The sequence below is a fragment of the Cupressus sempervirens genome, chromosome 9, assembly GCF_028749045.1.
Source record: "Cupressus sempervirens isolate cs-2001-9-10 chromosome 9, ASM2874904v1, whole genome shotgun sequence".
Lineage (NCBI taxonomy): Eukaryota > Viridiplantae > Streptophyta > Pinopsida > Cupressales > Cupressaceae > Cupressus > Cupressus sempervirens.
The window spans coordinates 334,439,093-334,453,480 of record NC_143126.1 but is presented as its reverse complement, the minus strand read 5'-3'; the positions used below and the strand labels follow the sequence as shown (position 1 = coordinate 334,453,480).

General features: G+C 37.9%; 1 protein-coding gene across 1 annotated transcript; it reads left to right on the top strand.

Annotated features, from left to right (window-relative positions):
* Positions 1-943: 943 nt before the first annotated feature.
* LOC149538704 (uncharacterized) lies at positions 944-1,492 on the top strand. Its single transcript, XM_089802489.1, has one exon. It carries the CDS (start codon positions 944-946, stop codon positions 1,490-1,492), a length of 549 nt encoding a protein of 182 aa, XP_089658615.1.
* The last annotated feature ends 12,896 nt before the right edge of the window (positions 1,493-14,388 follow it).

The following is a 14,388-nucleotide window of genomic DNA, read 5'->3' as shown; positions in this document are numbered from 1 at the left end:
GTCTGTCCACAGACCTGAATCTCCAGCAGGGGTAGAACTTCGACCTATACCGAGAGCACCCCGGGATATAGGAGATGAGATTAAAGAATTGCTTCGTCTTCAGCCACCCCCTTTTCATGGGTCTACAGATGGTTCAGAGGCAGAATCCTTCTTGTTATGTTTGGAGAGATGTTATGGGTTGCGTCCTTTTGGGAGTAATGTAAGGGCCCGTTTTGCTATACACCTTTTGCGAGGACTAGCCTCCAAATGGTGGGATGAGGAGAAGGCTATGGGGGATATTGATATGGACACTCTCACTTGGGATACCTTCCTACAAAGGTTCAGAGAGAGATATTTATCAGAGCATTACAGGCAGCGAAAGATTGATGAGTTCCATGACTTACAGCAGAGGGGATTGACAGTAACACAGTATGAGAATAAGTTTTTAGAGCTCCTCCCTTATGTTGACTATATGAGAGATGAGAAGCTTCGGATTAACCGTTTCATTAGAGGTCTTAATCCCTCGATTGCAGGACAGGTTCGCATGGCAGCACCAGTAGGCTTCAGAGCTACAGTGGAGAGGGCTCTTATTGCAGAGGATATACGCAATAAGGCTCAGGATACTCGTGATAGATCTCAGCGTCGGGGTACTACCCCCTTTCCACCTAGGTCACAGTGGAAGGGAAATCAGCGACACTCTTCAGGATTTTTTAGAGGCCCCCAGTCACAGCAGGATCAGAGGCAGAAGCCTCCACAGGGATACCAAGGCACTAAGCCCAAGCAGAGGCAGGCACAGGGTTCTTGTCAGGATCATAAATCACAAGCTTCTCATGCACCTCTAGCATGGACTCAGCAGCCCACTAGAGGTGGTTTTAGTGGATCTACTCAGACAGGGGGACACTAGCAGCCCCGATCTACAGGATTACAAACTCAGACCCGCGGACCTTGTTATTCTTGTGGTGGCATGGGTCACATTGCTAGGGATTGTCCACATAGACAGAGGGTAGCTGCATCTGAACCAACAGTGGGTGACATGGGACGTTCTCATAGGGTATTTGCAGCAATAGATGACAGACAGGCTGAGCATCAGGCTACCGTGATAGAGGCTACAGGTATTATTGGTGGTAGTAGTATATCTATATTGTTTGATCCAAGAGCTACTGATTCTTTTGTATCACCCTTAGTTGTGGAGCATTGTAGGCTAGTGGCAGTTAAGCAAGATGTTAGCTGGGATGTAGAGTTAGCCTCAGGTGCTAAGGTATTGGTTAGATCCATGGTCAGGAATTGCCCTATTCAAATTGGGGATATCACTACTTGTGCAGATCTACGTATCACCCCCTTAGGATCATATGATGTAGTCCTTGGTATGGATTGGCTATGTGCTCACCATGCCAAGGTGGATTGTAGGAAGAAGGAGGTGGATTGTAATGATGATCATGGTACACCTATAGTGATTTCAGGTGTTCAGAGACCTGTGTCCCTCCGCATGATCTCCGCTATGCAACTTAAGTGATGTATGAGAAAAGGGTGTCAGTTATATGCTATTACCATTAATGATCTTGAGGGAGAGGAGAATGGGCCATGTCTCGAGGATTACCCAGTGTTACAAGAGTTTAGAGATGTATTTCCTTCTAAATTACCGGGTATGCCTCCACCCAGGACAGTGGATTTCCATATTGATTTGGTTCCAGGGGCCCAACCAGTATCTAGAGCTCCATATAGGATGACTACTAATGAGCTCAATGAGCTCAAGATTCAGCTAGAAGAACTCTTGGAGAAGGGGCACATTCGTCCTAGTGTCTCACCATGGGGAGCACCAGTTGTCTTTGTCAAGAAGAAGGATGGATCCTTGAGGTTGTGCATAGACTACCGCCAACTTAATAAGCTAACCATTAAGAACCGTTATCCACTTCCTAGAATTGATGACTTATTTGACCAGCTTCAAGGTGCTCGAGTGTTTTCCAAGATTGATCTGAAGTCAGGATATCACCAGTTGAGGATTGTGGAGAGTGACATCCATAAGACTGCCTTTCGCACAAGATATGGGCATTATGAGTTTACAGTGGTTCCTTTTGGTCTCACTAATGCCCCATCTGTATTCATGAGCCTTATGAATGGAGTATTTCGTACATTCTTGGATAGATTTGTGGTGATATTCTTGGATGATATATTGGTCTATTCACGGAATGAACAGGAGCATGAAGAAAATTTGAGACAAGTCCTTCAATGCTTGAGAGATAATCAATTATATGCCAATTTGTCGAAGTGTTCTTTCTTCTGCACAGAGATCAGCTACCTAGGTCATGTGATATCAGGTGATGGGATCTCAGTTGACCCATCAAAGATTAGAGCCATTATAGACTGGCCAGCACCGACGACAGTTACAGAAGTCAGGAGCTTTATGGGGTTGGCTGGTTACTACAGGCGTTTTGTGGAGGGTTTCTCAAGGATAGCACATCCTATTACTTCTCTCCAGAGAAAAGGGAAGAAATTTGAGTGGACAGATAAATGTGAGAGAGCTTTTCAAGAGTTGAAGAAGGCCCTCACTAGTGCTCCTATTCTTGTAGTACCTGATCCCTCTACAGACTTTGTAGTGTGTACTGATGTGTCATTGGATGGGTTAGGGGCAGTACTCATGCAGAATGGGCGAGTTATAGCCTATGAGTCTAGGAAACTTAAGACTCATGAACTCAATTATCCTACCCATGATCTTGAGCTTGCAGCAGTAGTACATGCCTTGGTTAGATGGCGCCATTTCCTTTTGGGACACCATTTTGAACTCCACTCAGATCATCACAGCCTTCAGTATATTTTCTCTCAACCGAACCTTAATGCTCGGCAAAGGAGATGGATGGAGTTTTTATGTGAGTATGACTTTGATGTACACTACATCAAGGGGAAGGAGAATGTGGTTGCAGATGCCTTAAGTCGGAGACGCCATAAGTTGTCATCCATGGTCACCAGCATAGATTTGAGGGGGAGAATAATGCAACACTTACCAGAGGATGATTTTTATAGGGATGTGTGTCAGATGATTAGATCTCAGAGGCCTCTTCAGGGGAGGTTCTCCAACTATGTGTTAGAGTCTGATGGACTTCTACATCACCGAGGGTGCATTTATGTACCTTCTACTGGAGGATTGCATGATTTTATTGTTCTTGAGGCTCATAGGGCACCTTATGCAGCACATCCAGGGGTTAGGAAGTTGCATGCAGACTTGAGACGACTCTTTCATTGGCCCGGCATGAGGATGCATATTGCAGGGATAGTTGCTAGATGCCTAGAGTGCCAGAGAGTTAAGGCAGAACATGGACATCCTGGTGGGTTACTTTATCCTCATGAGATTCCAGAGTGGAAGTGGGATGTTATTTCTATAGATTTTGTTGTGGGTCTTCCTATGTCTTCTCATCGTCACGATGCCATCATGGTGACAGTTGACACATTGACCAAGGTGGCCCACTTCTCACCTATACGTACCACTTTCACTGCTCCTACAGTAGCACAAGTATTCATGCGAGACATTGTAAGACTCCATGGCATTCCTCGCAAGATTATTTCTAATAGAGACTCTATATTTACCTCCTCCTTTTCGAGAGAGTTACAGGGAGCCCTAGGGACTAAGCTTAACTTGAGCACAGCATACCACCCTCAGACAGATGGGCAGACTGAGAGAGTTAACCAGGTATTAGAGGACATGTTGCGCATGTATGTGATGGATAATCAAGTTAAATGGGAGGAGTATTTGCATCTAGTAGAGTTTTCCTATAATAATGGGCACCATTCTTCTTTGGGCATGCCACCTTATCAGGCCCTATATGGCAGACCTTGCAGGACACCATTAAGTTGGGATAGGATTGAGGACAGGGTAACAGTTGGACCACAGATTGTCAAGGAGATGGAGCAACAAGTCTTGTTGATTAGGCAACATCTCAAGGAAGCTCAAGACTGACAAAAGAAGTATGCTAATGCCCATAGGACAGATCGAGCCTTTATGGTGGGAGATAGAGTATTTCTGAGAGTGTGTCCGCACAAGAGTCCAATCCATTTTGGAAAGGGCTCTAAGCTTGCTCCTCAATTTGTTGGGCCATTTGAGATTTTGGAGAGGATAGGACCAGTTGCCTATTGCTTAGCCTTGCCACCTAGCCTATCACGCATCCACGATGTTTTTCATGTCTCTTCCTTGAGGAAGTATATTTATGATGCATCTCATGTTATAGATTGGGATTTTATGCAGGTAGCACCAGATGTCTAGCTGTCCCTAGAGCCCATTCGCATATTGGCTCGTAGGACCCTTCAACTTCAAGGCAGAGAAGTGGACCAGGTTAAGGTCCAATGGGATTGCTATGATGAGGTCACAGCCACATGGGAGGACACGATGCAGATGAGACGTGACTACCCCTATCTATTTGATGAACTCCAGGAGGAAGTTCATGCCTAGAGGGGGAGGATGTCATGTCCTGCCCCGACCATCATAGCACTATTGACATTTTGTTTCTTTTGGACTTTGATAGTTAGACTCTAGATGACACATTATTACCCACTATGGACATTGATATTTTGATCCTTAGACTATTTGATTTCATGTTATGTTATTGGGACATTGATACCTATATCATTAGGCTATATGATGATTCCTTATGATGTTACTAGGACACTAATATTCTAAGTAGTTTTTATGATGTTATTCAGATATGCTTACTTACCTTCTTGATGATCCATATGTCATGATTAAAGCTTATGTTATACTCAAGTGAATGTTTGATTTTTGAATTGTGGTCTCCATATGGTGCTAGATTATCATGTCTTAGCATATTTAGAGTAACATTAAGAATTCATGTATCATTTGAATAAACTAGAATTGTACACTTATATTATATTTGATGCATTGCTTAAGGTAGATTAATTCCATAATTTTCTGTAAGAATAAATGATCATAATGTTTTACTATCTAGATTAGAGAATTGCTACAAATGTGAAGTGTGTAATGTGATATGAATGGAAATACATATTTCATATTAGTTATGTTATTCATTGATGATAGAATCTATGTGATTTATATTTACATTATCATTTTATCACCTTATTCTTGGACTACTGATATTTGCAATAAGTGTGCAGGAAAGAAGCCCATGGATTTATGGAGAACCTTTCTAGGTGTTTGGAAAAACCAAGGTTAACCCTAAGGAGGGTATAACCTTTTTACCCTTGTATTTTATTTGTAAAACCAATTTGTGTGTATTATTGTGATTCTATAAAAGTAATTTTTTTTTTTCTTGATGGCTTGCCAAGTGTGTTGTGTGTATTGTGGTGTCACTTGACACATGTTCTCCTTTGTAGCATGCTTAGTGGGATGGTAGGTGGTTGAGTGAACCAAGGAGTGGTTTGGTAGGATTTTTTTTCCCTAGGTGTATTTATGGGTCCAAGAGGGATTCTTTCCATGCTAGGTCGAATGCACACCTTTTGTGAATTTTTAGGAGGTTTACACCATCCCTAGGGGTAGTTTGAGGTCTTATTTTAAAGCCCATATGATATACCTAGGGGGTAGGGGCATTTTTAAGTATTATAAGCTTCCCTAGGCATTGAAAAGAGCACCCAAAAATTGTGGATTCCCAAGTTGGCCGAATTTGGAAACTTAAGCATCAAAAAAGAAAACATTCTTGAGGGAGAGTGGGTTGGAGAGTTCTTGGGGGGAGAATTTTTGGAAAAAGAATCTAAGTGGGGTAAAATTTTGGAAAAAAGAGGGAAAAACAAGGGGAAGAAGATAGCTTAGGAGGAGGATTGCTGGTAAAAAGAGAGGGAGCTCAAATTTGCTTGGAAACCAGGTTGGTAACCTTATGTACCCTTGCTATGAAAGCTTGTTGTCAAGTAGTTTATTTTTATTGTGTTATGCATGTGAGTTTTCTGTAGTGTAGTTGTAATATGGTGTGTTGTAATGTTGTGTTGTGTAAGGTTGAGGGATCATGTTTCAGTTTTGGTGTATGTGTGTATTGTGATTTACTTTGTGTTGTGAATTCATATGTTCTTGTTGCAGTTTTCTGTTTTGGGTGTGACAAGGTGAGTCTCATCTCTTGGGAGGGAAAGAGAGCCTTGTGAGGGTAAGGGGTGCATAGGGAATGTGTTGGGTGAGAGTCTCTCCTAGAGTAGGAGAGGGATGCCATATGGGTGTTATGGGCCCCATATGCCACCTTGCTGGAGTTATAAGTATTGTAAAGATGCCATGTGAGGGCATGTATGTGGTATTGGGTTGCCTTGTGAAGGCATGTGTATAAAATGTATAGCCTAATGAAGGCATAGTTGCAGGTGGAGTCTCCCCAACATTCATTTTCCACCCTTACCCTTTGAGATGGATCTACATGTGATCCTAAGTGGTCTACCTTGGTTGGGAATTTTTGTGGTTTATTTGTCAACTGTAAAATGTGTGAACAGTTTTGTAATGTGAGTATTGTGTGGTAAATGGTTGTTAGTAATGTATGTCCACCTAGTCAAGGTTCTCCCTGCTCGGGGGTGGCCTTTAAAAGGCCTAAGGTTGGGAGGAGAGTACCATGGGCTTGTTTGTGTGTGTTGTACTGCAGGTTGTGATCTATGGATTGAAGACTTGAAGAGAAGAAGGATGTTGTCTTATTTTCATGTGCAACAAAAACATACTTCCAAGTGAATTCTTATTGTATTAGGGAGAGTCACCCTTGGGTAACTCCCAATCTTGTGTTTTATGACAGCTTGTAAGCTGAAAAATTGTATAAGTGGACTGTATAAGTGGACTGTACTTGTTGATATGTTGCTACTTTCAGTGATTATAGAAATTTATATATCATGCACTATCCTATAGTATATAGAAATGAGTAAAGTTGTTATGCTTTTGTTTCTAAAATGATTCTAAGAGAAAATGTGTGTCTCCATTTGAAATTGATACATTTGGTTATAAAGACATTTTGTTAGAACTTCAAATAATGTTCTGGTTGGAAGGAACTAAAGTGGTCAGTGAAGTTAGTTAAAACGTATTGTAAGAATGTACATCAATATTGTAGATCAAGGTAAATAAATATGACAAATAAAATAAAATAAAAATGCTTTCATTGAAAAAGAAAAAATATATTTATATTTGCTGGTTCCTTTGACTATAATATTGGTGCACTACAAAATAATGGTATTACAATGATGACTAAATTGATGATGCTCTAGACAACATAACCTAGAACAAATAATGTAGACCTCATCATCTTATTATTTGTATAAAAATACCAGCTCATCATACCAACTGAATATAGAATCTGATCTTCTGCTAGTTTGTATATCTCTAGAGTATCACATTCAACAAAAAATACTTCATCCTTTACATCAATAGTCCTCTCCTCAACATCTGATTTTAGCACTACATCTTTACCTTTCTAATCAATTTTTTCAACATCTCCATCATCTAAGTATATCATTTCTTCAACCATACCTATCACCAACTCTCCCTCATCTGCAAGAAACTTTTCCTCACAAGGTTCAACAACAACCTCCTATTGTTCACTCTCACTCTCTACACTAGCATTCATCTTCTATCCATGCCCTTCTAATAGAATTTGTACCACTTCTTGATACTTGTCTTCATCAACAACTTCGTCTTCATTTGATACTTGCTCCAAAAGCAATGCTATCCTCTCCCACTTTGCAATACTCTTATCTGACTCTTCTCTAATATTCTTGTACCTTTCTTCTTCTTTCTTCCTAGCTTCCTCTTCCTTCTTCTTTCTTTCTCTTTCTTCTCTCTCCTTTTTATCACCATATAGATACTCCTTCAATGCCTCAATCATTTCTCTTTCACTCCTTGTCAAAGCCATCTTTTCAAATAAATCTAGGGTTCATTAAATATCTAACCACCACCTTGGAACACTCTCAGAGGATATTTCTACTCCAAGCATCAACAAGGGACCTTTAAGCTGCCAAATCCTAGATCTTCTTCCCAGACCTTTTGCTATGCTTTGATACAAATTTGATGTGGAGAATGTAGCAAAATGATGAATAAGCCCAATCAAAACTCTATGCACTGATAACTCCAAAAAAATCTCAAACAATCAAACATAACTTATTGTATAACCAATTATACTTGAAAAAGAAATTCATGATCTCACTGATGAAAATATTAATAAATTTGAATCATTGAACCAATAGCAAATAACATAGACTCCTAATACAATGCTTAAAATTCTTAAATCTGAACTGCCAATAGAAAATCAAATGCAGATATAAAATGTTATTGTATTCATTGTTTGTATCACATGACTACATCAATTTCTCTTTCATTCTCCATTCTATTCTACTCACTCCTAATTCTCGGTTGTACATAGTAGTTTTAAAATATTTTAAGACTCAATAACTAAATTTAAAAACTAATTTCTAACTTCCCCTTTTAACCAACCAAAAATGACCGATTTGTCATTGGATACTAAATAAACTACTAAATTATTGTGATAGATTTTTAATTAAATATACTAACATCTACCTGACTTTATCCAACTGATTACATTGACATTGAAAAATAAACATTAATAATGCATATAATATGTGAAATAGTTTGGATCTTGTGATGCCCCTGCATCACACATCACAACATATCACCTTTCCTCTCGAGATATTCCTAAGGACAGCCCCAACCACAATGACCCCTTTCACCTCAAAGTCTTTATCCATAATGCCAAGGTCAGATGTGTCTTGATCAATGGTGGATTAGGACTAAACATCTATAACCTTAAAGTTATCAAGGGTTTGAGTTACTTTAAACATGATGGAGATCAGTCTCATAAAATCAAAATAAAAGCCTATGATGATGGCAAATGCTTCTCCAAGGGTGTCATCATATTACTAATTAGAGTTGGTCCAACTATTGAGAATACATTGGTTTAGGTCCTAGATATCAAAATGAATCACAACATGATACTAGGATGCCCTTGGATACATGTTATGAAAAAAGTACCCTTTACATACCACCAATGCTTAAAATTCTACTAGAACAATGTAGAGGTTACCATCCTTGGTGATCTAGACCCATTCCAATTCTATCCCAGTCTTAGAGGAACTACTACATACTAAGTCCCAACAAACCATGCAACAAATCCATTCGAGTCCTCCAAATATGTTGATTCTTCCAAACTCTCATCCACATTCAAAGGAAAGCACAAAATTGAATACCAAGGTTGTGGTGATTATTCAATGTCATGTGCCTTTCACATTGGGAAGCTCCCACTCTCTCCTAAGTCATATGGTAAACCAAATTTTATGCAGATCAAGCCTAAATTCACATTATAGAAGATACCTCTTATGACTTTCACTAGTGGAGGTGGCATGCATGAGGAACATGTTTATCAAAACACATCTACATGGATTGAGAAGGCTAAAGTAGAATAGGAACCTATTCCTATATCCTCAAATAAGTATGGACCTAGATTCACCATCATGCAAAAAAAGGGATATGATGGATGTAGTGGCTTGGGATCTCAAAAGAAAGGCATTATTCAACCCGTTACTATAGTAGGATGACCTTGTAGCTTGGGACTTGGATTCAAACCATTTATTTTGGGTCTCTCTAATACTGAGTCATCCTCATCTAAGATTGTGAATGCTTCGACTAATGAAAAGGCATCTAAGAACACCCCACTTGAACCTGCTAAAACTACATCCAATATAGATGACCTTGATACCTCCTTTAGCCTTGACCACATCTTTGATCCCAATGAACTAACCATATAGGATAAACTCATCACTAGTGATTCTACTGGCACCTGAATTCATCCAAAATCTTGTAGCAAAATTCATTGGGACCCAAGCCCTCCCACCTCTAAGAAAGGGTCTTGTGACCCCTTTGATAATGAGACCCATATCCCTACCTTTGATAAAATTTTATTCAACATCGATGATGGCATTTCCCTAGTCTACCTTAAACTTATTGACTAGGACCAACAAGGACCACCAAAATTTGACCAGTTCAAAAATGATGATGGCATTGTATAATTCTTTGAGCTCTATGAAGACTTACCATGAGGAGATCACAAGTCGGGATTTTCCATTGATCTCAATATCATGGTATATTTTGGGGAGTGAACTCCTTCAAATTAAAAAATTGAAGAAATGGAAAAAAAAGAAAAAAGTAGGCCTCTTGGTGGAAAATGGAAGGCACCATTAGACCATGAAAAAGTAAAAAATAAAGGACATATCCAATGGTGAAAACCTCTCCGAGGCACCAAGGATGGAAGATTGGATATACCCCTGTTGAAGGAAAGATCAATATTACTTGTGGAAATGATAGAAGAGATAAATCTCAAAACACCTAACAACCCTAAGATCATACATTTTGTAGCCTCATTATCACCAGAGGAAAGAGATGAATTTGTCAGATTATTTTTAGAGAAGTAGATTAACTTTTCCTTGTCTAATGCAAACATGCCTAGATTATATCCTAAGCTAGTCCTCCATCACTTTCCATTAAAACTAGGAGTAAAACTAGTAAAGAAAAACCTAAGAAAGATACACCGTGAAGTTTCTCTCCTTGTCAAAGCTGAATTGAAGAAATTATTGGATGTCAGCTTTATCAGACCCATTGACTATGCAAAGTGGATATCTAATCTAGTATCAATAAGTAAACACTTTGTGGGCATTTGAATATGCCCCTATTTACATGATCTGAACAAGTCATGTCGTAAGAATGATTTCTCATTACCAAATATAGACATCATTGTAGACATGACAGTCAGATATGAGATGCTATCACTAATGGATGGATTCTCTAGTTATAATTAGATAAGAAAAGCTCCTAAAGATCAGCACAAAACAAATTTCAGATGCCCTTGGAGAACATACTATTGGAATGTCATGCCTTTTGTCCTTAAAAATTATAGGGCAACATATCAAAGAGAAATGATTACCATCTTTCATGATTTCATGCACATCCTCATGGAAGACTATGTAGATGACTTACTTTGCAAATCCCCTAGAAGAAATGATCATTTGAGCATCCTAGATTAAATATTCAATAGAATGGAAAGCTATAAGCTCTATCTAAATCCAAAAAAGTGTGTATTCAAAGTTATTTTTGGAAAGCTCCTAGGATATATTTTTTCTCAATGAGGCATCAAAGTGGATCTTGAGAAAGTAAAAATAATACCTGAAATGCATCCTCCATGAAATATAAGAATATTAAGAAGTCTACAAGGTATATTATAGTCTATCTGTAGGCTTATTGCACAACTAGCAGACAAGTGTCACTCCTTTTAACACCTATTACATAAGGGAGTATGTTTTCAATGGACCAACTAGTGTGATGAGTCTTTTCAATAGCTCAAAGACTATCTTCTGCATCCACTAGTTTTAATGGCTTCTATTCTAGGAAAACCAATCATTTTATATATGTATTCTATAGAGACAACATTAGGAGCTCTCCTAGCTCAAAATAATGAACAAGGGAGAGAGAAAGCCATTTACTACATCAACATAACAATTGTGGGATATGACTTGAATTATTCACTCATTGAACAAGCTTGCCTTGTTGTTGTCTTTGTAGTCCAAAAGCTTAGGCATTACATGCTCGATCAGAAAATAATGCTTATCTCTATGATCAACCCACTAATTTATCTCCTCAGAAAGGAAACTCTCATAGGGTGCCCAGCCAAATTGGTTATGATATTTAGTGAATTCAATATTAAATATGTAGATAGAAAGGCAATCAAAGGGAAAGTGATAGTAGATTATCTAGCAGAAGCACCTATGGTAGATGATCATCTCATGTTGATAGACTTTTTAGATGAAGCCATATTTAACATGGACATAGCTAATGAATAGAGGCTTTACTTTGATGGATCACATATAATGTTGAAATGGTTCAGGATCTAGCATTATGGTTATCACTCCATAAGGAGACATCATCCCAAAGTCATATCAAATAGCATTCAATTGTACAAAAAACATAGTACAATACAAGGCAATGATCATAGGACTAAAGCTAGCTATCTGATGGATCATATAACATTTACAAGTTTTTGGTGATTCCTAGTTAATCATCCACCAAGTCAATGATGACTATGAAACCAAAGATGATAAGTTAATGGCTTACAAGTAGATGGTAGACTTTCTTACATCTAAAGTTGTCACTATCTCTTTTCATTAGCTACCAAGAATACACAACAAGTAAGCTGATTCTGTGGCTACCATTACTTCTATAATTTATATGCCTCAAAATGTGGAGCATTGCAACTTCCTTGTTGAGAAAATTTTGATCCTAGCATTTGAACTCTCTTAATATGAGTTCGTGTGTGAACTTGTTGGTTCTGATTCCCCCTTGTATCAAGACATTAATGAATATCTACATTCCCAAATCCTACCCCCAACTTATCCAAGAATGAACTTCGAGCTTTTATCCACCAAGCTCCTAGATATATCATTATCAGTGATACCCTTTACAAGAGATCCTTTTACCAAATCCTTCCTAGATGCCTTGACTTGCAAGAAGCTAAAACTACCTTACATGAGGTTCAATAAGGTATATATGGATGTCATTTCAATGGTCTAAGTCTATCAAAGAAACTTGTTAGAGCAGGATATTATTGGCCCACCATGGAATAAGATGCTCATGATTTTTCCAAAACATGTCATAAGTGATAGATACATAGTAATATAATCTATGCACCAACACAAGAACTACAAATAGTCATATCTCCATGGCCCTCCTCACAGTGGGCATTTAATCTTGTTGGAACTATTTTTCCTCCTTCCTGTGATAACCATATGTTCATCATCATAGTAATAGAATATTTTACTGAGTGGGTAGAAGTCGTCTCTCTCACTTTCACCATTGGAAAATAGATTTAAGGTTTATTCTAAACTATATCATATGTCAGTATGGAATTCCCTTGGCTATTATTATTGATCATGGCAGTTCCTTTCAAAATAAGGATGTAGATAAGATTAATGAGAAATACAACATCTACCATGGATATTTTAGTATTTACCATCCACAAGGAAATGGCCAAGCAGAAGCATCTAATAAGACCATTGTCAAGATTCTCCAAAATACTTTCAATGATTCTAGTTGAGACTGGGACTTACAACTAAATCCAACTCTTTGGGCCTATCTAGAAAAAGTGTGCATTCTCCCACTCATGCAACACCATTCTCTCTTGTCTATCAAATCAAAACAATACTTCCCATTGAAGTTGAAATTCCATCATTGAGAGTATCCATAAAAGATGTGGTTGATGATGAACACTATAGAATATCTAGACTTTATGAACTTGAGATGCTTGATGAGCAAAGGTGAGCTGCCATGACCCATCTACAAACTTACCAAAACTAACTCAAACAAATTTGTAATAAGAAACTTTAAGGTCATCATTTTGACATCGATGATCTAGTCCTGAAGATGAACTACAAGACTCAACAACATTGAGAAAAACCAAGCAATTTTGAACCAAATTGGGAAGGACCCTATGTAGTTATTGTGGCATTTGGGTGTGGAGTATATTAGCTTGCAACTCCAAAGAATGAACCGCTACCCATGGCCATCAACAATATGCATCTTGACAAGTACTATACTTGATTTTGTCTAAAAAGTATTGAAAAATATCAAAGAAATAGAAAAAAAAAGTCTTGAAAATAAAAACAAACAAAAAAGCAAGAAGTCATGAGAAAATAAATAAAAAAGTGAAAAAGTCATGAAAAAATGGATGCCTTGATGAAAACCTAGCAAACAAGTGTCTTGGTACAAAAATTTGAGTTAAGAGAAAAATTCCATCTATTGGTATTTTGAAATATCACGGTTTCAAATTACCCCTATGAGAAAAAAATATATCTAGGGGTAGCTACTTCCCATCCTCAATAAATCCTTTCAAACAGTAGGCCAACTAAAGGATAGACCCTTCTTCTACTTCATGCTTTGCAAAACCTAAGCAAGATTGACCTCATATTAATTTATATGGTACTAGTGCTAAAACATACACTTGAATCTAATAAAGTAGATAAAACCTTTAATCTTCTAACACTTATGCAAATATCCTAGATATGAAATAGCTAATGAAATGACCTAAGAAATTGATAAGAGAAGTGAGGGCATCATTTTAGCTCTTAAATGGAAAGGAAAATGGATGATTATAATTGTTGATTTTAGAAAATCCCCAAATATGCAACAATGAGAACAAGTTGATCTTGTAGCTAATAAGTGTCTTATCTATTGGGAAATTCCATGAATCACACACATAAATCTATGATACCATTGACATATTCCTACATCAAGATATCAGATCTATCTTATCACTTTGTGAATCAGATATTGATGTTCATAAAGACCTCATTCTCATGAAGTATCCTTCTCAAATAACCAACAAGCCTATCAAATACATCAAGTATTTACTTGGCTCTTCATTCCAAAAACAAAACATATTA